This window comes from Zalophus californianus, chromosome 6 (genome assembly GCF_009762305.2).
Source record: "Zalophus californianus isolate mZalCal1 chromosome 6, mZalCal1.pri.v2, whole genome shotgun sequence".
Lineage (NCBI taxonomy): Eukaryota > Metazoa > Chordata > Mammalia > Carnivora > Otariidae > Zalophus > Zalophus californianus.
In genome coordinates, this window is record NC_045600.1 from 31911365 (window position 1) to 31935514 (window position 24150).

The 24150-nt window shown below is 50.7% G+C and overlaps 1 protein-coding gene across 7 annotated transcripts in view; it reads left to right on the forward strand.

Moving 5' to 3' along the window:
* The window catches only part of ACTN1 (actinin alpha 1), a 95952-nt gene that overhangs the window by 43923 nt on the left and 27879 nt on the right, over window positions 1-24150 (forward strand). For all 7 annotated transcript variants that reach the window (XM_027571051.2, XM_027571053.2, XM_027571052.2 and 4 more), the window contains exons 2-6: window positions 9181-9295; window positions 13237-13356; window positions 20322-20408; window positions 22400-22487; window positions 23060-23138. In XM_027571051.2, coding sequence (XP_027426852.1) covers window positions 9181-9295; window positions 13237-13356; window positions 20322-20408; window positions 22400-22487; window positions 23060-23138 — 489 coding nt within the window. The remainder of the gene's footprint in view (window positions 1-9180; window positions 9296-13236; window positions 13357-20321; window positions 20409-22399; window positions 22488-23059; window positions 23139-24150) is intronic.

Genomic DNA, 24150 nt, shown 5'->3' on the forward strand with positions numbered 1-24150 from the left:
CTTATTTGGGGTTCCATAGCTGGAAGGGGTTAAGGTGACTTATCCAGGATCACACGCACACCAGGTTCCCTGACTCCTGTCCTCTGAACACTAGCTCCCCTGGAATGATCCCAGAGGAGCGGGAGGATGTGCCTGGGAGAGGTGTGGTCAGCACGTGAGCCTGGGGCTGGTGGTGGCTGGGTGAGGTGGCGCTGCTGTCCCCCCACCACTGCCACACCATCTCATTGGGCTGCAGGTGGGTTATCTTGTTTACTCTGTTGCGCGACCAATAGAAAAGGCACCTTTGTCAACGGAGGCTTCTCTGGTGAGGTCAGCCAAGAGTGGATGGCCTGGATTGTGCTTGGAGGCGAGTAAACATCAAAAAGGAAAGTGCTAGCAGGGAGAAGGGTGAGGGGGCAGATCCTTAACACCGGCCATATTTGCGGATGCCTGATCAAGGGAAGCGGAGACAGTCATGGACATTCGCTTCCTGGAGCACCGGCACTGTTCACGTGTGGATGGGTTTTGTTTCGGGTGCTTTTCATGTTCCTGCGATCACTCACTTAGCTTTGAACCTGCAGTACATACAGTTCTGTATTCTGCTTTTTTGTTAGTTATATCTAAGGGTTCTTTCCATAATAATACATGGTTTCAGAACCTCTCATTTTGGCCGTGTAATGTTCCATTAAGTGGATGACTCATAATTTACTTTACTGATACTTTATTAATATAATTTGGGGCCATTTGTAATTTTTTCCTCTCAAGTAACGCTGACAAGAACATTTTCATACTCAAGGCCTTTGTTTAGCAGTGTTTGCCCAGAATAGCGCCCCAGCATCGGGCTAGGGCTTGTGCACATTTTACTTCCCTTTGGTGAGGAGCTTTCCCCAGGGGCATACCACGTCAGCCCGCCCGCTGTGAGGGCATCTCGCCCCGCTCTGACGTCAGCCTGCCCCGCTCTGACGTCAGCCCGCCCGCCGTGACGTGTTGCGCTCCTTGTCACGGTACCCACCCTGCAATGGGAATTAGAAGAAACTTATTTTTGCAAAGGTAACGAATGAAAATCGGTACCTTTGTTTCACTTCACCAAGGACGGCTGTGTGCGTGGTTCGTCTGTCATCCCTGGTGACAGGTATCAATCCTCCGTCAAGCCCAAGTGAGGGGAGCCCCCTCTTCCCCTGACGGGAGGTCCTGTCAGCTTTTGCTACCGGCTCCCTAGATGGCCAGCGTCCGCTGTGGTGGTAGGAAGGGTGCCTGTGCTAAGCACTGTTGGGTGCTCAGTACTGGTGTCAACACATTGTACATTCCTGTTCTTATATGTGCCACTTTTTTGGTGAGGAGACTTAGAAAGATTTCATGTTTTCCCACTGTGGAGCCAGAGACCCTAGGAGTCTTTTTTTTTTTTTTTTTAATATTTCATTTCTAAGTAATCTGTACACCCAACGTAGGGCTCAAGAGTCACTCGCTCTACCACCTGAGCCAGCCAGGTGCCCCAGTCCTACTTGCCTTACACTTGCCCCTTCTGCTCATTTATTAAACCTCTTTGAGGCTTCATTTCCTCATCTGTAAAATGAGGAAGAATAATAGCACCTGCTTTAGAGTGGTGTTGTGAAGATACACGAGTTAAAGGGGGTAAAACACGAGAAGAGGGTGTAGTACATAGTATGTGTTTGGTAGATGTTAGCTGCTAATATTGCTATTATTTAGGGCACATGGGGGCGCCTGGGTGGCTCAGTCGTTGAGCGTCTGCCTTCGGCTCGGGTCATGATCCCAGGGTCCTGGGATCGAGCCCCGCATCGGGCTATGTTTGTCTCCTTTAGGTTCTTGACTGAGGGTGATCTTTGGTTGTCACCGCTTGAAATGGGGAGATGTTAGTGCATCTCATGGCAGGGCCTAGGGATGCCGCTGAACACCCTGTGATGCATAGGACAGGCCCCCCAACGCCTGACAAGAAACCAACTCCAAGTATCGGTAGTATGGAGGTCGAGAAGCCTTGCTCACACGTTTAAGTGTGACTCTTGGTAACTGAGCTCTTTAAACACGTCTCTAAAGTAACATTTTCTTTTCTTTTTTTTTTAAAAATTTTATTTATTTAAGGGAGAGAGAATGAGAGAGAGCACGAGAGGGAAGAGGGTCAGAGGGAGAAGCAGACTCCCTGCTGAGCAGGGAGCCCGATAAAGTAACATTTTCAAGGACTGCCTTGGTCTCTCAGCAAATCAGCATCATAAGGGAAGTTACTTTGCTCAGTCCGCAGGGGTGTGTGGATCCCTTCCCAGCACCCTCACCAAGCACATGCTGTTGGCAGGAAGCACACTGTACATTAGACATGTGGTCTGTGACGACACTGAACTCTAGCCTTCCCGGCACCTTCCTGTCCTCCATCCTAATAATGTAGCCACCATTCTTTGAACTTTATGTGTGGTGATTGCGCTTAGCAGTTGCCATGTATTTGGTGCATTGATCCTCACCATCCTTTGAGGTGGGTTCTATTTTATTTTATTTTATTTTATTTTATTTATTTATTTATTTTATTTTATTTTATTTTATTTTTTATTTTATTTTATTTATTTTATTTTGAGGTGGGTTCTATTCTTCTACCCATTTTACAGATGTGGAGATCCAGGGTGGGAGAAGTGAAGTCACTTGCCCAGGATCGCTCAGGGGCAGAGCTGGGACTGGGTGCGGGTCAGTCTTGCTCTAGAATCTATATTCCTCACTTTGCTTCCTGCCTTGTCTTGCCTGGGGCTGTACCCAAAAAGCTTTTTGCTCATCCACAGGAAGGTCTTTCAAATCTTTGAGGTGAGCCGCTGAGTCCTCTCTTCTGTCCTCTGGTCAAAGAGCCCCAGTTCTCAGAGTTTCCCACAAAGAAATGTTTCTGATCTGCTCACTATCCAAAATGCTCTCCCATGTCTTGGTAACCACCTGGCTCTGCTCCTGTCGCCTCTCTCCACCATGCTGCCCCCACAGAGGCTGCCCAGCCCGTGCCAGCTCTACTGACGCTCCATCAGCTCAGACTGTGCCACTGCTGACCCGAGTCACCCAGATTCCATCTGGTTGGTGGTATCATTTCACAGTGACCCATTTTCAACGATACTCTGTAAGATTCAGCCCATCTATACCTGTACCTGAAATCCACAGTGTCCCGGCGGAACAGAAGGTGTGTGGGACAGGGAGTCAGGAGGCTGGGTTGTGAACATACCCGACTTTGTGGCCTGGGAAGAGCCACTTGCCTTCTCTGGTCGTGTGTCCTCCATTGTAAAGTGAGGCTTTGACTTGGGTGCTGTTAGCATCGCTTCCAGCTCTAACATTCTTTGATGAAATGTGTTGAGCAGCAAGAGTTTGTAGTAACTGTGGTTCTAATTATTGTGGTAGCAGTAATAATAGGTAATTATTGGGCAGCCACTCGGTCCCAGGCTCTCCTCAGTGTTTTAAATGGATCATCTTGCGGAATCCTCTGACCCCCGTGCTGTTATTACCCTCATCATATTACCCCCACTCCACAGATGAGTGCCCTGAGCAGAGCCATGTTGAGTCGCTTGCCCACAGTTACCACCTGAGCAGAAGTGGTTAGACCTGGAGTTTGCATCAACTTCTTTAGAGTGAATCCTTCCAGTCTCTCGGATGCTTGCTCTCTAAAGTGATCCTGAGCGGGGCGCCTGGGTGGCTCAGTTGGTTAAGCGACTGCCTTCGGCTCAGGTCATGATCCTGGAGTCCCGGGATCGAGTCCCACATCGGGCTCCCTGCTCGGCAGGGAGTCTGCTTCTCCCTCTGACCCTCTTCCCTCTCGTGCTCTCTATCTCTCATTCTCTCTCTCTCAAATAAATAAATAAATAAAATCTTTAAAAAAAAAAAAATAAAGTGATCCTGAGCAAGTGTCCTGACCTTCATGTGTTTCAGCATCTCATGTTTGAACACTCCCTTCTCCCACCAAGATGAAGGGTATGAACACCACCTGACTTTAAAGGCTCAGCCTCTGACTCATGCTTATGGGGTGATCCTCTGTACCCCAGATCCCAGCTGAATGTGATTATACAGATATTCTTTTAGAACCTAAAATATAGACAATAATGATGATGATTGTGACTATTTCTTACACATTTACTATAGTTCAAACATATATTAAGAATACATTATCATTATTAACATAAATTAGCAATATTAAGGTTAATATCTTTTTTTCTAATTTTCTATTGTCTAATTTTATCTTACTTAATTTTCATCACAGTTCTGCCTGGTAGATGCTATCATCCGTCCCCATTTTACACATTTGAAAACAGAGGCTCAAAGAGGCCCCTGTGACTAGAGTCACATTCTAGTGCATCTGAGCTGGGAATGCGGGACAGCATATTCTCAAAAGCCATTTGCTTTCTCAACACATTTTAAGGGAAATATATACTTGTTAAAGATATAATGGAAAGGTATTAGAGGATTCTCTGTGACAGCAGGACTGTGAGACCCATAGAGAAGGTAGACAAAGGTGCTTCTCCATGGCCAGCTCCATGGAACTCAGCCTGGGCTCAAGCACCCTCCTCACCTGTCTCTCCTGTTGTGATGTGTCCGTCTGTCCCCTCGCCCCCAACTTGGGGCCTGGCCAGGCCTATTCGCAGCCCTGACTTTAAGCACTGTTTATTAGATAGGGTTAGATATACAGATTGGATATGGGTAGATAATTCAGGGTCAGAGCGAGGTTGAACAGGGGTCTGGGTTCTCTGCCAGCACCCTCAGAGGTTGCAGCTGGAGGAGGGTGAAATGGGAAAGGGAACCTGTGAGCACTTCCAGCATGGGGCCCCAAGCACGTTTCCTGGGACCTCCCTGCATCTCTGAGCCCATTTCTGCAGCAGAGTGCATCCACCAAAGGCCCATCAACAGCTTTTCTTTCTTTCTTTCTTTTTCTTTCTTTCTTTCTTTCTTTCTTTCTTTCTTTCTTTCTTTCTTTCTTTCTTTCTTTCTTTCTTTCTTTCTTTCTTTCTTTCTTTCTTTCTTTCTTTCTTTCTTTCTTTCTTTCTTTCTTTCTTTCTTTCTTTCTCTTTCTTTCTTTCTTTCTTTCTTTTTTTCTTTTCTTTTCTTTTCTTTTCTTTTCTTTTCTTTTCTTTTCTTTTCTTTTCTTTTCTTTCTTCCTTCCTTCCTTCCTTCCTTCCTTCCTTCCTTCCTTCCTTCCTTCCTTCCTTCCTTTCCTTCCTTCCTTTCCTTCCTTTCCTTCCTTTCTCTTTGTTTCTTTCTTTCTTTCTTTCTTTCTTTCTTACAATTCTTTCTTTTCTTTCTTTCTCTTTCTTAGAATTTTCTTTTTTTTCTTTCTCTCTTTCTTTCTTTCTCTCTCTTTCTTTTTTGAAGATTTTATTTATTTGAGAGAGAGAAAGGGGGAACATGAGCAGAGAGGGAGAAGCAGACCCCCTCTGAGCAGGGAGTGTGACAGGGGGCTCCATCCCAGGACCTGGGATCATGACCTGAGCTGAAAGCAGACACTTAACTGCCACCCAGGTGCTCCCCCATCAACAGTTTCTGTCTCTTTAGACTGTGAGCTGAAGAAGGACCCAGTGATGGGGCTCTTGGAGCAACGGGAAGGTCCTATAGGGTGAGGCGGGGTTGGGACTAAGGCAGTAAAATGGCCCCTGCCCTTCATTTGAGTGAGCCTGGACCATAACCCTGCTGGGGTAGTACTAACCACGCTGGGGTGTCTGGGCTGGAGGCCATGGGGCCCTGGGGTCTCTAGCCATGGGCATCACTTGTGGTTGTTGGCTTTTCCTCCTTGCTGGACCCCTGGGGCACTGCTAAGAGGCAGGTGTCCTCCTCTGTCATAATGTTGGAGCGTGAGGGTCAAGACCAAGGTCTGTTCGCACATCTTCACCAGCGACGGGGACATCTCCACCCTTTGTGTGTCTCATGGAAATTACTTGAGCTCTGTGCTTTGAATCCAGTTTAATAAGTCCTTTACAAAGGAGCTCCTGGAGGGCTGCCCTGGCCAGGGAGCCGTGAACCTTCAGACTCAGACACAGCAGGTGGGGTTATACATTGGAGAAGAGAATCTGGCTGTGTGGTGTGCCTGGAAGCCCCCATGTCCTCCCCACTCCTTTGCCCCGTTGGTGTCTTCTCTGGTGAGGATCCACAAGGCCACTGTCTAAGTCACGGGCTTTCTGCACCCCACACCACAATGTTAGTCCTTTCCCGTAACACATCAGAGTTCTCAGACACACCAGGTGTCATCTTGGGAAGTCAGGGCAGCACATTCAGGGTGACAGAGTTTGGTGGCTGAGGGCAGGGAGGAGACTGCAGGCTGGGGGCACAGAGCAGGTGAATCCACTGGGAGGTTTCAGGGGGAGCTGCTTTTTCTATTCTTACCACCGATGGTGCGCAAAGTGACAGGCACTTTATAAGTGTTTTCTAGTTAATTCTTCTGACTTTATAAAGTGCTGTCACTATCTCACTTTTACTAGTCAGGGAACTAAAGTTAGGGAGGGTAATCTCAAAATCACACAGCTGGAAAAGAGTTGAACTCAGGTGTGGTACATGCATGGTCTCAGTCACCAAGTGGCCTCCACCGTTCCCTACCTCGGCCTGAGCTGCATGAAAGGTGGTGCTTACTGGTGGAACTTTCCTCATTTGGGAGGTGCTCAGACGCCCCTTCAAGGCAGTTACCTGTGAGGCCCGGGAAGGGAGACTGAGGGTCTCCCAGTGCCGTGCAGCCCCGGAGGCCTCAGAACTAGGGCTTTGTGTGGGAGCCATGAGCAAACACAGGTGCATTTCTGTCTGCCAGGGCTGAGCCTGGCTTCCCCAGGAAATGGGGCTGGCTGCTTTCAACAGCATTTTCCTCTTGCAAAAGCAGTATTTTTTTTTTCAAAACCAGCCTCTTCTTCCTCTCATCCGCAACCCCTCTTCACAACTGAGCAATAAACAGATTTCACAGCCCCCAGCTCTGCCGGTGTGGGTGATTCTCACCAGGACCCTGGCCACATTGGACCTGGAACTGTCCCCTGCTGGGGGGACCTACTTCCCCTCGAGTCTGTAGAAAACCCCAGGCAGGGGCTGAGTGAGGGCTGGGAAGGGAGATGAGAGCAAGGTGCGGTGGAAATTCCAGATGGTGGTAAATGAGAGAAAGCTGCCCCCCCCCCCCCCCCCCACATTATGTACAGTGTGATGACACCCAGGGCAGGAGTATGCAGACAGGTCACAGCTGGGAGAGAATACGGAACCATAAGATAAATTCTCTTCAAGATGAAAAAATTCTCTGATATGTTTTACAACAAAAAAAAGTTTTAACAAAATGCAAAAAGAGGCTAAGTACCGTCTGGTCTCCTGCCGAGTTGTGGTGCCAACACTAGAGGCAGGGCACCTGGTAAACAGGCCCGCTCTGAGCCGTCTTACACTTCCAGAGGGTCCCTGAGGGCGCTCTTGGGCCCATCGGCCCCCTGCCCTGACACCATCCAGCATCATCCGCAGGTGCGGTTGGGTCTTCCAGAAATCCCCGCCCCCCGACTTTGCATGAGCTCCTCACTGGCTCCTTCACCCAGTTGTCATCCCCTAGAATGTCCACTGCACAGGGCAGGGGTTTTTGCTCTTGGGTCACTGCTGTGTCCCTGACTCTGCTCTGGGACTCTCGGCAGAGCATTGAGTCCAAACCCTCAGGAGCTCCCATTCTGACAAGTGGCCAGGCAAGGGCTGTGCACTGGGATATGGGCAACGATGGCGTGGGTGCAAGGTGCTTTGGGCTCTGTGCCCCCAACCCAGATGTGGCGGTGGGCTTTCAGGAAGGCTTCCGGGAGGAGGTGATAGCTTAGCCTGATCTTGGAAGATGAGTGTGAGCTAGCCACACATGACATGGAGGACATTGCAGGCTGAGGATCAGAATATATCCCCTGCCCACCCTCATCTGTGTGCCAGTCTTCCCAAAGCTTTTGGATAGCATCCACGAGCCTCTTCTCTGTATTGGGAGCAGACTGGCCTGCAGAGTGGAGCAGTGTTTGTAGGGAGAGAGAAGTCGTCTCGTGAGGCGTGGGCCCGGACTTGGGGGTGTCATAATGCTGCCTCCTCCTCCCCACCTGCCTGGACTGACACCATCCCTTCTTCTTGCTCGCAGGCTCTTCAACTCTTGCTTATAAACCTAAGCAGCCATTTCTTTTCCCCTAATGATCACTGGGGTGACGTTCCTCCCTTCGGCCTGTTCATTGCCACTTCCCTTTGTTCCCCAGGGCAAGAGGAAGTGGTAGGGGAAGGGGGTCATGAGTCTGGTGACCTTTCTTAGGAGGAGGGGTGGTTCTGGTGTGGCTGTTACGGGTTGAGCAACACACCACTCACCATTGCAACTTTGCAGGGCGGGTAGGAGGGCAGCTGACTGGAGCTGCTGTGGGGGGCTGGACATGGGCGCTTGAGCCCCCATGTCATTGAGGGTGCCATTTGAGGCATAGAATTCTGGAGTTGCCAAGAAGTAGGTTGCATCTGAAGCTAGACAGCTCTTCTTTCTGTTTCCCATGGAATGTGACAGCTGGGGAGAGGCCCCTGCCCCAATTTTAGGCGGGCCTGGGAAATGGAAGCACACGCTTCTGTTTCTGTTCGTCGGGTCAGCCTGTTCCTTGTGCAAGCCTGGAGGTGGTGCTGTCAGTGCAGGACTGCTCGGTTGATCCGGGGGCCGCTTCGGGCTTGCTGCTCGCCCCCGCAGACTAGAAAGTCACAGTATAGATGGTCTTTCATTAAGTCTTCTCAGATTCCCTTCTGGAATTCTTCCTCACGCTTTTGCAGCTTGAGGTGCCTCACACCCCAATGCCAGACACACACACATGCACACACGCACATTGGAGCCCTCACCTTTGTCTCCTTGTCCTGAAACCGTGCCTCTGAACTCTGAGCCCAGCAAGACTTGCTAATTCTTTCCTTAGCCAGCTGCCAAGTGGACAAAGATTTAATCAGCTCATTTGCCCTGATTAATTAAGGCTTATTACTATGTCACCTCTGGGGTATTCTGCCTTGTCCCTGTGATGATGGAAACTAAGCCTTATAACCTAAAAGGTAAATTGCTGGCCCTCCTAACTGCAGGTGGGGAGGCATTAAAGGAGGGTCCATCCCACGGTGCCCACCCATGCCTTCCACACAGCAACCGGAGAGGGCATGAGGCAGGCGGGTCCTGGGGACCCACCGAGGCCCCTGTGGGGGCCTCAGAGACCTTGTGATGCAGGGGAAGCCTGACCGCTTGCTCGTCTTTCCTTTGCCCAGACGTTCACAGCATGGTGCAACTCCCACCTCCGCAAGGCAGGGACGCAGATCGAGAACATCGAGGAGGACTTCCGGGACGGACTGAAGCTCATGCTGCTGCTGGAGGTCATCTCAGGTGAGGTGGGCCACCCTGGCCAAGGACGAGGGGCTTGCCTGTTGGGTTTGGCCACTGTGGGGGTGCTGCCCTGACAGCTTGGCTTCTGCTCTGCCTTTGCTCATGGTGAGCTTTGGGTCTCTTGAGAGAAGTTGGGGGTGCCATGTGTGAATTCAGACTAGGAGGCCGGGTTTGGTCCTGGCTTTGCTGCTGACCATCCACATATCCTTGGACAAGCCACTGCCTTTCTGCCTCAGCACCCTCATTTGCAAAACAGGGTCGGCCATGGCTGACCATCTCCAAACCTTGGCTCCACTAGTACCTCTCCACCTATATCCAGCTGATCTCACTCCCTTATCTGGCCCCCATTGTAGAATTTGGATGTCCAGAAATTGGGAGAGACAGCTCCCCTTGAATGCAGATCTCCACTTTCTTGTGAATACCTTTCCTCCACCATGCCTTAGAGGTTGGTGGTTCCAACATTCTCGCCTTGGTTCATACACTGGGTAATCTTAGCTACTCTCTTCATTTTACCTTCTTCCTCGACACCGGTGAGTCCCAGACCTTGTCTCAGTCCAGCCTTTTCCCTGAGGCCCCATCTCCACCCAGATGTCCCCCAGGGTCTCTTCAGCATGCCCAAGACTGTGCGGACTACCCTTGGCCCTGACTGACCTCTTTCCTCCTATAATCTCCATCTTGTTCTCCTGAACCTAATGTAGGCATCAGAGACAGCTCTTCCTTTGCTTCGCTCTCCCAAGTTGGCATTCAAGTTCTGTTCATTCTCTTTCCTTCTTCTGTTAGCCTTTTAACCTCTGCTGCCGTGGTGTCAGTGTGGGCCTGCGTCCGCTCTCACCTAGATGATCCCCAGAGGCCTTTGACCCCCTGCCAGCTCCTTCCCCACCGCCGCCGTCCATTCCCCATGCTGCAGCCAGCCAGAGGGGCCATCTGACGGCCCAAATATGGTCTCGCTGTTCCCTGCTCAGAACCCTTCAGTGCCTCCGCAAGGCTCGAAGCCTGCAGCCCACGTTCCTTAGCATAGCTCGCAGGATCCTTTGTGAGCCGGCACCTTTTTGGTTTTCAACTAACTTCCCAAAAAGGTATCAGACCTCAGACCCTCTGCCACCCCAAGAGACATGCAGTCCTCACCAAGGACAGGCTCTCTGCTCTCTGTGCTTCAGCATAAGCTCCAGCTGACTTGTTCCCCAGTACTTTTAAATATCCTCTTGCAGGTGAAATCTGTGTGTTGGAGGGTGGGGATGGGGGATTGCGTGTGTGCGGTATAAACTACAGAACGTAAGATTTAGCGTTTTGAACATTTTCAATTTCATTGAGTATTTCGTACGCTCCCATCGTTATGGGAGTCCACCGGTGTCCATCTGCAGACTTCTCCGTCATCCCGCACTGAGACCCCTGCCCATTAAACACTAGCTCCCTGGTCCCTTCTCCCTTGAGCCCTGGGCAGTCACCCTTCTCTTAAGTCTCTGTGAGTGTGACTGTTCTAAGCACCTCATATTAGTGGAATCAGATAGTATATGTCCTTCTGTGGCTTATTTCATTGTAACGTCTTCCAGGTTCCTCCACGTGTCAGACTCTCCTTCCTTTTTAAGGCTAACATTCCATTGCACGCACACACTGCATTCTGTGTTACCTGTTCATCTTCTGATTGCTTCTACCGTCTGGCTCTTGGGACTAGTGCTGCGGTGAACACGGGTGTGCAGGTGTCTGTTTGAGTCCCTGCTTTCAGTTCTTTGGGGTCAACACCCAGAAGTGGAATTGCTGGATCATGTGATAATTCTATGTTTAATTTTTTTGGGGGAACCATTTTTAGGTACTGTTTTCCTCGAACTGCCTTTTACAGCGTCCTTCCCTGCCTTCTCTTCCAACATTTCTGAGTTTACACAAACCTGGTGTTGTTCTTTTTCATTCTTTAAAACTCAGCTCAGGGTTTCCCTCTAGGAAGGCTTTCCCCGTATGAGTGGCTGTCCTCTGGGCTCCTGCCACACCCCATTCATCCCTCTGTTGTGTCCGTTTCTCCATGGCATGATCATTTTTGGCGCATTTGTGCTTTTCCCCATCCCACCCTGAGCTGCTTGGGGCAGGGACGGTCTCATCTCTGTGTCCCAAGTGCTCAGAATAGCACTTGGCATGTATGTGATGCTCAACAAATATCGGAGTGACCAGATGCCCTGCACTGGGCTTTTCTGCATAACTAGCAGCATTTTCCCCACCGAACAGGTGGGCCTGTGCCCAAGGGGACCTGTGTACCTCTGTGAACTAGACTTGTCTCTTTCCCTGGGGCGGGGGACATCAAGTCGCTGAGACATTGCCTTTTCCTCCTTGAGTGTCGTGAGGTGAGTAGAAGGACAGAAGGAAGGGGCTGGTGCCCCGGGAGGTCCTCTGAGTAGTATCCCCGGACCACCCACACCAGAATCCGCAGGACTGCTTGTCCACATGCAGAGTCCCAGGCACACCCCAGACTTCCTAAATTAGAAACTTGGGAGGCAGGAGGAGGGGGCTGGGCATCAGAAGTGCGAGAACTGCTGGTCTCACTGCCTTCCCTGTCCCAATGGAGAAGTCCTGTTCCAGCCAGTATGCACAGCTGGGGCACTGGCTGGGGAGCCTAGGCTCGGCATGACCTAAGGGCTGGGGCTTTAGCAGAAGAGCCTTCAGGGTGGGATGGGGTTCTGCCTCATCCATCCTATGGGAGGGAGTCCCTGGGGCATTTCGTCTGCCCAGGGGGATGGTGGGCTACCTAGCTGGGGAGGCTGAGCAGCGGCCACAGCCTTGGGAGAGCTGCAAATGGAAAGTCTTAATTTAATCATAAAAACCCAGCTGTGCTTCCCTGGGAGCTGCCAGGCCTAATCACATCTGTGGCAGGAAGTCTGCTCTTGAGAAGCCGGAGGAGGGGGTTGCTGGGAGGTCCCCTGGAGAAGTGCTGCTACCACATTGTGGCAGCCCCACTCCTTGAGCTGTCACGGTCAGGCTGCTAATGTGCTGGGTGTGGCGGGGAGGTGATGTGCGGCGAGGCAGGGCTGGAGACCGCGGCAGGTGCAAGGGTCCTGAGTTTTGGGCTCTAGGACGGTAGTTCTCAGCCTTTTGGTGTCCCTGGCCTTTTAGAGACTCTATAGCTATGTGCCCTTCCCCCGGTATGGGCACGCATGAGTTTTAATTTAAAGAGGTCCCCGGGTGCCTCTGTTCTGAGCTGAAAGTGCTCTTAACGGGGTGTTTGGAAAACCAGCTCTTTCCCTGAAGCTTCTGACCCTGGAACCTGCGTTGGAGGAGGGGGCAGGCTGAGGGTGGGGAGTTGGCTTGGAGCTGAGCCAAGGATGCCCACAAGAGGCAGCGGTTCTCCAGCGAGAGAGGAACACCACGGGCAGCTCTGTTTAAACACTAGGGGACTTTTTCAGAATATTCTAAAGTGCCCACACATCTTCCCCGGGCCAAACAGTATAGACTAGAAGGGGTTCAGGGCCTTTGCATGTGCTGTTCCTTCTGCCTTGATCACTGCTCCCTGCTGTTGCGGCCCAGCTGCCCGCCCACTCAGAGGCCTTTCCTGACTACCCCACAACTCCTTCACCCCCCACCTGCCCTCCTCTGCGTCCTCTTTTTAAGCATTTATCCTTCTTGATGTTCGTTCATTTGCATATATTTGTGTGTTCTCCGTTGAAGGTCTGTCTCCTCCTGGGCCAGAAGTGCACGAAGGCAGGAAAGTGTTTTTTTTCACTCCTGTATTCCTAGCACCCAGCCAGGTCCCAGGCATACGGGGCTTACTGCAGATCTATTGGGTGGAGGCAAACAGTTGAGGTCTGAGAAGTGGCAGGAAAGAGGCAGGATTGACTCTCCCTGTCGTTCCCTGTGAAGGGTGGCCCTCACCACTCCTGGATGAGGGTGTCATGAAAGCAGCCCTGCTCCCGGGAAACAGCATCTGACCCTCCCTGCCCCCCCTCTTGGTCTGCATTCAGGGGAGCGCTTGGCCAAGCCGGAGAGAGGCAAAATGAGGGTGCACAAGATCTCCAACGTCAACAAGGCCCTGGATTTCATAGCCAGCAAGGGGGTCAAGCTCGTGTCCATCGGAGCTGAAGGTGAGTGAGGCCTGCCGTCTGGCTGCTCTACGGAGCCTGATTTTCTGCTCCTTGTTTTCTTCGCCTTTTCTGCCCGACTCCCAGGTTCCCACACCCTTGGGTGCATTGGGAAGTGGGGCCACCAGCACCTCCATCTGGTCGACCTCTGGATTCTTCATGTAACAACTACACTTTCCATCCAGTCTCAGCAGCGCCCCCCCACCCCACATCCAGCTCTGCCCCCTGGAAAACCAAGGGCCCGCTCCCTGCTCCTGACCTTGATGCCCCCCCCCCCCAACACCAGCAGAATCCTGGTGCCATGAGGTCCCATGAGAGTGGAATGCCACCTCCCTCACCCACAGGCCTGCCTGCACTTTGCTGCCCGTGGCAGAGAATTCTGCTGCCTGCAGGGTGTCAGACCTGGGTTGGGTGGAGGGTGAAGGCTGCCCTGAGGCCCCATGGAGCCCTGGGAAGACTGATGTCCAGAAGCCCTCAGGAACATTCCTAATAGCACTTCTCTGCAGATTAGATTCTTGACTCTTTCTCCTTCGCTTGAAAAAAAAATTTTTTAAAGCTCAGTATAAATTGTTATTTGTTTGTTCTTAATGGCTTAAGAGAGGCAATGCAGTTTCTTGTGTGTACTGTGGTGGCCCCGAAGGATCTGGGGAGGGAACACTGTAGCCAGGCCGTGTCAGCACTGCGCCCCTTGGATTCAGCTGGGGCTCGCTGGGCACCTGCTGTGTGGTGCCGTAAATCTCAAGCTAGGGAGGGTTTCCATCCATTCGTTCATCATTTGACGTATGCGCACAGCTGTGATCCCCGAGCAACACGCTGAGGCAGGTGCTATGCCAAAGCCCTTGGTGCCGGCGATCTCGCTGATCCCTCCCACAGCCTCTCTGGTGGCTCTTGTTATTATCCTCATTTGATGAGAAGGAGCCAGTTGCCTAACGAGATGAAGTACCTTGCTGAAGGTCCCAATGTCAGTAAGTGGCAAAGCCAAAGCTCAGACCTGGTCTGTGTCCGAGAAGTCCCCCTAGAGTGTGGCCTTTTCTTGAAGAGGGTAGGGGACTTGCTCCAGCAAATCAGAGGAGTGCGTCTCTTTTCTGGTGGGATGAGTCTAAAGCCCTCCACCCCCGCTTTCTTTCCAGAAATTGCGGGATTTTACATTGCTACATCAAACGCGAATGTTCGCACAATATTGGCAACCCCCAGTCCGCGGTGTCAAATCCGGCCGACACGGGTTTTCGTAAATATTGGAACCCAGCCACACCTGTCTGTTTACATATTCTCTGTGTCTGCTCTCCTGCTACAATGGGCAGAAGAGTTGTGACAGAGACCGTACGGGCTGCGAAGCTGAAAATATTTCCTCTCAGCCTTTGGCAGAAAAATTTCACCAAGCCCTGCCTTACTGGGGCTCAGGCTCATGCTTGAGCAGTTGTGGGTGCTGCCTCATGTGTCCCACCCAGCACATCTTCAGCTGTGAAGCAAAGACAGTGTCTCTATATCCGTGTGGCGCACACAGCAGGTGCTCAGGAAATGTTCAGAGGACTCGCACCTAGTGGGGTACTTTGTTTTGTGAGTGGAAATATATTCTCTGCTTCTTAAAAGAGTAGTTTGCTCTCTTAGGGAAGATTAAAGACTTGGCAGAAAACATTTCACCTAAGCAGGGCTGGGAAACCAGAGAAGATGGTGCTCAGCTGGTCTGGTGCAAGCTCACATGCCCCTTGGAACAGGGAAGTAAAGGATGTGTAAGGCGGGGCCAGGGGTGACGGTAGGGATGGGTGGGGATTGTGGAGAACTGGGGAAGGCATGTCCTTCTAAGTGGGGCACCTACTAATCATTTGTTGCTGTGTGGGGGATACAGGTCCAGCATGGCTAGATCCTCCCATTTTTTCAAAAGAAGCCAGAAATCCAGATTTTTAGAAAGAAAAATTAAACAGCTACCTAACTTTTTTTTTTTTAACTCTGAGGTCCAAAGGGGGAGGAGGAGCGTTGGTTCTAGCTCTTTGGCTAGACAGGATGCTTTGCATGGGCTCTCCCCTTCCACCTGTGAGCAGGCCTGTAGGGTGGGTATCACCAGCCATATTTTATTTATTTATTTATTTTTTTTTTTTCACCAGCCATATTTTATAATCAAGGCAACTTAGGCTGAGAAAGTTGCTAGGGTGGAAGCCTGTGGTGTGGTTGAGCATGGGTTCTGGACCAGACTCCTTCCATGTGGCAGAGCCAGGATGAGCTTGGGAGTTTGGGCTCCAGAGCTGAGGTCCGAACCTGTTCCCATAGCTGCAGACATGGTGTGTGGGGGCCGAGCACAGGACTTTCCTGTCTGCTTTTCCTCAGCTGCGGAGGGTTGGGTCAGGTTGGCTGTGCCTGCCTGGGCAGAGGGCGAGGAGCAGAGACAACCTCGGGCATAAACTCCGCCCGGCCCTTCTGACCTTCCGGGAAGTCAACCTAGCTGGCCTCGGATTTCCAGCTTTTCTCACACAGTCCTCACTTCTCTGAAGATTTTGAAAGGCTCCTTTAAAATGAGATAATCCTGACCTCCTCGCTGCCCTAGGGAGTCCGTGCTTTAGGCCGAGCCTTCCACTTTGAAATCACCTCTCCTGTTTCAAATTGAGCACTCAGATGAGGCTGGGATGGTTGCTCGGCTGTGCCAGGAAACTGGATGAGGCCACAAATGGGTTTTGTTTATTGTAATGAAGTGCAGTTTATTGCTGTAGACTATAACATAAAAGGCAGTGGAGCAGATCCCCTGGAGTGAGCACTTGTGGGGGTCCAGGTGGGGAGAGATGTTGCCGGTTACGCTGAGGAGCGTCCTGGGCTGAGGAGGGCAGGCCCAGCGTGGGCAAGACACCAGACCTTTAAAGGATTATCACATGGTGCAGGACTAGACTCTGGTGAACCCCTGAGGGGCAGACCCAGGCCCAGGAGGCTCTTTGGGAATGGAATGGGTGCTCTGGAGGGGCATATGGGCCCTGTCCCTGAAGGTGTGTGCTTGGAAGCTGAAGGCAAGGGATTTCCGTATGTCCAGGAGGGATTAGAATAGATCCTTAGGGTTTTCTGTACCGTACTTGATTTAGAATGTCTAGACTTCATGGAATTGAGGCTTGACGTAGGTGAGTGGTTGGGATTTAACTAGGTGAGAGGACCTTGAAAGATTTTTTTTTATCTTAAGATCTTTGGGCCGGGGGGCGGGGCTTGATGGCTTTGGGTGCCAAGAGCCTGCGTGTGATCTTGATGATTGATCACCTGTCCTTGGGACGGAGGGGGTGGTGGGTGCAGTAGCTAAAGCATGGGTCTGGGAGCTTGGTGCCCCCCAGGCGTCTAGTTTCTGTCATGTGGAATGTCTTCATTCTACTGCCTGAATCATGGGTGGGTGGCTGCATCCCTGGGGTGGGGGCAGGGGGTAAATGCAGGATGAGAACGCTTCTTGGCTGGCTATAGACCAGGAATGGCAGAAACATGACCCTCCCCTTCTTCTCGTACCCACAGCAGACATTATAGTCCACTCTCATGTTTTGTCCACAGGGCCCAGTTGTGGCCTGGGGACCCTCTTGGACCCAGCATGCTTGGCAGCCCCCTAACATAAAGCTGCTGGTGAGATGGGGCATCCCTGATCCAGACATACAGATGCCTGGGAAAAGGATTTGCTCTGGGGGCCCGGGGTGGGGGGCTACACTCTGGGGGTGGGACAGGGAGCCAGTGGGCCCTGAGGCTGGGGTGGGGCATGGGGTGTCAACGCACCCCACTCTTTTTGCCTGTACTTGGCTCTCCTGTTTCCTGCAGGATCTGATATGAGTGAGAATTCAGTGAGCAATTCAATGAGTTTCTGGAGAAGGGAGAGAGGAATAAGTAGGCAAGACCCCCAAAAGAAGCCACTCTTGTCTCCCTTAGTGCTGGGAGGGCACTGAACTCAAGGCCACAGGAGGCCCAGGTATTTGGCCTTTACACGGGCACAAGAGGGGGCCATAGGATGGGGCAGAGGTGGAGGCCAGTGCTGCAACCTCTGCTCTTGGAAAGGTCAAGAGTGGAGGCCTCTTTCACCGGAGCCTCTTCTAGACGTTAAAAAAAAATCCCCTATATTTGAAACACTGTCCATGAAATTTCACACTTGCTTTTTCTGCTTTCCATATTCTAAAGATTTCTCCAGGTCATTAAAAACTCGTGAATGTAATTTTTGGTGGCTGTGTTAATTGCTGAGCATAGCTGCGCTCTGTTCCAGACCTGGGTCCTGCCCTGGAGGAGCCTGAGTGTGGTTATGTTGTCCCAGCCACAGACCTGGGTAACCTCTGCCCATTCACCCACGTGTGTGTAGAGCCCTCCAGTACTCGTTCATTCATTCACCAAATATTGATGGAGGGCTTTCTCTAGGCCAGGCACTCTGCTGGGCTTTAAGCCGTGATGCAAGACAGAAAGATTGTTCCCCTCGTGGAGCTTACGCTCTAGAAAGGGGGAGAGAGAAAACACACACACACGGGTGTCAGGTGGAGAAAGACCAGGCAGGGAGTAAAGTGGAAGGTTTCCAGGAGAAGATGAAGCGGAGATGGAGGGAGGCGAGGGGCAGATCCCCTGGGTATCCAGGGAGGAGAGAGCTCTGGGGAGGGTGGAAGGGGACTGTCAGGGCTTTGACTCCGAGTCAGGTGGGAAGGCATGGAGGTTCTGAGCAGGTGGCTGACGGGCAGGGCATTTAACTCCATCACACCTTGTACCTGGTATATTCTCACTTTCCAACTTGGGGCCGTGATCGATGACCCTCTTCTGTACAGCAGCCTTCACCCTGTATGTCAGATCATTAGCTAGGTGTAGATTCCTAGAGGGAGACTTCACTGTCAAAAGTCGAACAATTTCGGGGTCCCTGGCTGGCTCAGTCAGTTAAGCATCTGCCTCCCCTCAGATCATGGTCCCAGGGTCCTGGGATCGAGTCCTGCTTCGGGCTCCCTGCTCAGTGGGGAGCCTGCTTCTCCCTCTCCTTCTGCCGGCCGCTCCCCCTGCTTGTGCTCCCTCTGTCAAATAAATAAATAAAATCTTAAAAAAAAAAAAAAGTCGAACAACTTCAAGATGCTTGGTCCTGTTGCCAAAATATTTCCCGGAAAGTTGTTTTTGTTTTTTTTTTTTAAACATTTATTTATTTATTTGAGAGAGTGCGAGTGAGAGCATGAGTGGGAGGGGCAGAGGGAGAGAGAATCTAGAGCAGACTCTGTGCTGAGCCTGGAGCCCGACGTGGGGCTTGATCTCATGACCCGGAGATCACATCCTGAGCTGAAACCAAGAGTTGGACGCTTAACCAAGTGTGCCACCCAGGCTCCCCAGAAAGTGTTTTTTTTTAAACCAATTTACACTTCTAGGCACAGTGTGCCAGGTAGGCTTGTTACCATCAACACACATGAAGGTGTGGGTTCCTTGTTTTTTAACTTTGCTAATTTAATAGCTGGGAAGATACTATCTTCTTTAATTACAAGAGAGATTGAACATACTTATAAATTGGTTATATTTCATGCTTTGTGAAGTATTTATTCAGGTCTTTTGCTTATTGTGAATTTGGCCTTTTTCTTATCAATTTGTATAAACCCTTTAAACATTATAGATGTGAAATCATTGGAAATCACAAATAAAAGGGCATTTTTAAAAAAACCAGATCTTTATGAACTGATTCTTAACTGACTGGCTGCCTCTGTGTCCCCCGAGCGTGCTCTGCACAGTGCTGGCTGCCTGTTTTACTTCTTAAAGGAGATGGTTGTGTACTGCTCAGTTCTCTGTCTCTCACCCAGGCCCTCCTCCGACTCAGGTCTGTGCCCCACTGGTGTCTGCAGTTCTCAGAGGGGCATGTAAGGCCCTTGTTAGCAGGAAGAGTTACATCCTGTCCCCTGCCCGACGTGGACACTTCTCGTCCTCAGCACCCCGATGCGGGCTCAGCGGAGCGGCCCGCCCTGCCGGGAATTAGCAACAACGCTCTGTAGCTTGTTGGGCCAATAGCGGCACACAGTCTTGCCCTCCCTTTTGAGGAAAGTGATAAGATCTTAGAATATAATTTCCTTAGTGCAATCCATTCTTGCTTAATGGGTTTGTGGGAAGCAGACCCTAGTGGACATGGGCTTAGGATATTGGGAGTTCCTGCAAGTTACCCCTTCTCATGGTTCTGTTAGGTTTTTCCTATAGTCAGTTTTTGAGGTTGGAAAAAATAAGATATTCTTTGGATGCCAGACTGTCAGCTGAGAGTACCTTGCCGGGGGCTGGGTTACTGTCTCCTGGTTTGGAAGCAGGTGAGGGTAAGGAGTCTACATTTGATTGCCACAGACTCAGCCCCCAAGACCTTAAATGGCTCGCTTGTTTTAGGCTCCTGAAAGACAGGTATTTATGTGTATATTCTCTGCCTCTGGGCCTGGTACAGGAAAAAGAAATTACTTCATAGAATTTATAGCATTTTTTAAAAGTCTAAAAAGTGTTACTTAGACTGAATTTAGTGGGTTATCTCTTAATTGTGATCTTGAAGCTATTGTTTGATTTTTTAAAAAATATGCATTTGATACCCAAGGGTTGATTTGTGAGTTAGTGGATCCTTCAAGATGTCAATTTACAAAGCTTTGTTGGATTGATTCCTTTCTGTTGCCTACACTGGTTTTTGGGTGTGGATGGCTATTTTGAGAGCTGTGATTGCCCAGACTTCCCCAACTCACAGAGTTGCTAGAACACTGGTGATGATTAAAAAACCTCTCCCTCTTCTCTGTCAGTCTCTCTTGCCTTCCCTGATGCACCCACTGGAATTGATCACCTATCTCGTGTTCCCCGGGTCACCCCCAAATAGACTTCTCTCCTGGCACCTGTGATATCTAAATGTACTTTTAAAAACATACTTACTTTTTCCTAAAAGTGGAGCTGTGTGGTCTTTGATTTCCTATGTGGTACATGCAGTGATGTGGGCACTCTGGGAATTTTAACTCTGCCCCTGCTAACAGCCATCCTAACATGTCCCGATGCCATTTCTGTAGAAATTGTGGATGGGAACGTGAAAATGACCCTGGGCATGATCTGGACCATCATCCTCCGCTTTGCCATCCAGGACATCTCTGTGGAAGGTGGGTCTCCTGCTGTTTCATTAGTCCCCAAGGCCCCCACCCCCACCCCATCAACCCTGCCCTCACCATCATGTCTTCCTCCCTGAGCTCAGCCTGGAGAACCACCTGACCCCTGGCGGTGGGGGCCTAATTGTGGGCCACATCCTGGCCCCAGGGAATCCCACTCACTTTGGGACTGCCCAAAGGTGCTGTGGGGAAGTATTGGCTCTTGGATTGTTAAATCCAAAAGGGCAGGGAAATAGCTTGGCAGCCAGGAGGCTGTGTTGCAGGATTCCGAGTGGACCCAAGATCTTGCACTTCGCTCCCATAGCCCCCTCTGGTGGCCACGTTAGAGATCTTTAAGAGGCCACTAATAGTCTGGGGCCGCGCGATCTCTTTAAACTTTTGGTTCCACACTCCAGCAGTTTTTGAGCTTTATATCTGATATGTGTATATTTATTTTGTAATAAATTGTATTTGTGTATTGATATTCGTATTATGAAACACACATGCCAAAACAAATTTTAAAAACGTGACATGGAGATAATATTTTTAAAATATTTTTTATTCATGGGGTGCCTGGCTGGCTCAGTTGGTGGAGCGTATGACTCTTGATCTTGGGGTTGTGAGTTCGAGCCCCACACTGGGTGCAGAGATTCCTAAAATAAATAAATAAATACGTAAACTTTACAAAATATATATATATATTTTTTAAGATTTTATTTATTTGAGAGAGAGAGAATGAGAGACAGAGAGCATGAGAGGGAAGAGGGTCAGAGGGAGAAGCAGACCCCCCCCGCTGAGCAGGGAGCCCGATGTGGGACTCGATCCCGGGACTCCAGGATCATGACCTGAGCCGAAGGCAGTCGCCCAACGAACTGAGCCACCATTTTTATTCATTTTCATGGCCCAGGAATCTTATAAAGATTGTAATTCAAAGTAATTCTTTTGATGGGAAGAATGTGGAATAAATTGCTTCCTTCTGGAAATTTTGGTTTGACACCTGATGAGATAGCCATGTGAAGGCCTAAGTTTGGTTTATAGATGCTTGGTATTTCGGACTGAAGCGGTTAAAAAGGTGTCCACAGTAGTCACTTCGAACATGGTTCTTGTGAGTGATGGTGGATATAAATCCATTTTCAAATTGCCTTCTTGGTGAGATCAATTTGATTCTTTGGGGGCTGATTTCTTGTCGGCTCTGGTTAAATTGTCATTGTTTTAATCTTGTAATATGAGCTTGAGCTGAGGAGAAGCATTAGCTTTGCTGATTTTTTTCATTGTTTGTGCTTGAAATATTATCTTTGCAGAAATCACGTCATGTCATTTTAAAGTCCATTTTGTGACTTGAGAGTAAATGAGATCACCCATGAACCCTCTTTGCTGGGGTTCCATTTCTGCAATTCACAGATGCGAGCACATGGGGGCAGTGTGGTTTACAACCCTTCTGTGCAGGGAGCTCCTGCCGTCCCCTCAGATGCCTACCTGCTTTACCTTACAGACATGTGTCTGCTTCACACATACAGCAATGGCGTCACTCCGTGCATTAAATATAAGGAAACTTTATTTTTTAGACGATCCTAATGCTTCTGTCCCCCACGGTTGTGTGCATTCTACACCGCCTGAATACGCCAACACGGAGATCCCAGGACTTCAGATTTCATAGACCAGTCAAACATAGACCTGACATGGGTTGCTGATTTACTTTGTAATGCTCCCTGTCTTTGAATAAAAGGGAAGGATGGGGAAGATTCTGAAAGTTTGAAAGGCCATTAGATCAGTATTTACGTGTGTTATGTGGCTCGCTCATAAAAGCTGCCTCGCTTGCTTCTTTCTTTCTCAAATAACTTCTCAGACTTTGTCGAGGAAACAGACTTCGTGGCCTGGTAGCCCCAGGGCTGGCACCTAGGGGTCTTTGTATGGACCCCTCGTGTGGCAGAGCATGGACCCTGTGGGCACAGTGGGTGGGGCTTTCCGCCCACTGACCTCTCTGCCCGCCGCCCTCCTCCTCACAGAAACTTCCGCGAAGGAAGGGCTACTCCTGTGGTGTCAGAGAAAGACCGCCCCCTACAAAAACGTCAACATCCAGAACTTCCACATAAGGTGAGTGGCCGGGGACTGAGGGGCTCTTGCAGAACCTGGGCTGTTCCCCCAAGACCCCCGGGCCCCCTTTGGCTGGATTCGTCTCAACTCTAGAACAGAGCAGAGGTCCCTGGGGAAGAAGTTGCTTTCGAGGGGCGGGAGCCACAGACCCTCCGATGCCACCTTCCCTCCCAGCGGTGCCTTCGATCTAGCTGCGGCTACATACGCCTTTGGTTGATGCTCCTCGAGCTGCTGGGGAGCTCCCCAAGGAGAGTGTCCAGAAAGTTCCAGCCTGGGGTACTGGAACAGAGCAGAGAAGGGGAGGGGACGGAGACCTTGGTGGAGAATAGAGTTGGATGTGGTAGGTGTCTCAACTTGCCAGGCCCCCAAAAGCTTGACCCCAGTGCCTGGGATTGTGGCAGGAAGAAATGCTGCTTCCCATCCTGTCTTCTCCTCACTCTTGCTCCGAAGCACTGTGTGTTCATCTCTGGAAAAAAGGAGGACCCTCCCCCCCAATCCTCGTTTAGAGCTTTCCCCTTAGTGCCCGGTCCCACTCACCAGCTTGCCCCCCGCCTTCTCTCTCCCTCGGGCAGCTGGAAGGACGGCCTTGGCTTCTGTGCCTTGATCCACCGACACCGGCCTGAGCTGATTGACTACGGGAAGCTGCGGAAGGTACGTGCGGCAGCTCCCGGCTGCCAGGTCCCTGCCGGGTAGAGGGGAGGTAGAAGGGCAGGCCTGGGGCCCTCTTCTGAGAGCCCATGGCCACAATCAGGGGTGTTATTCCCCTTAGACTGGCCCCAGAGACAGCCTGTAGAAGTCAGAGAAAAGCATCTCCACTATGAGGGCTACTTGGGTTCCCTGTGTGCATAGCATGCGTGTTCTTGCTGACCCGAACAGCCCACAGTGTATTAGAACCCCGCAGCATGTTGTTGGGGTGATGAGATCCTCACTGACATTTTCCCCTTCTATTTTCTGGGGTTTATAAAATGGATATAGTACTTCCACAATTTAAGCTATTGCATATTAGAGGCATTTGCTCCCATCCAGGTCCAAGACTTGCTGTGCAGTCCCAGCAGATTCCTGCCAAACTCATTGCTGAAGTTTGCCTGGGGGATTTTCTTTAGCTGCTGCTTGATTTCACTTACTCTCTTGGCTTGAAGCCGCTGGGGGATTTTCCTGAGCGTGTGTATGTATTGAGGAGCAGACCAGGCGGTGGGAGCTCTTCTGGTGTCGGGGCTGGCCTAGACCTTGGAGAGACCTGTCCGGGACTGCTCTGACCTCACTCACCAGCTTCCCTCTGAGCCCAGCCCGGTGCCAAGAAGCCACCTGTGGAGTCTTCCACACACCCCCAGCTGATGATCTAGAGCTCGGGTTGGAATGTCGCCGGTCTGTGGGTGAATCTCTTGACAAGGCAGCTTCTAGGAATGCCTCTTCTTACATTTCTCCACTTGACCCTGACACTTGGAGAACACAGTGTTCAGTGAAGACCCCCCACCTGGCTTGCGCCCCCAGAGGCCAGGCTTGATGTTGCCAGTGCGGGAGCTGCTCTGGCAAGTCCATCATGGTGTCAGGGCCTTAGTTTCCAGGGTGTAGGGGAGAAACGGAGTAGACTCCCATATCCTCCAGTCACTCGAAGCCAGGCTGAAGCCTGAGGCTGGGCCCCGGGCCCACCTTGTTTTTTGTT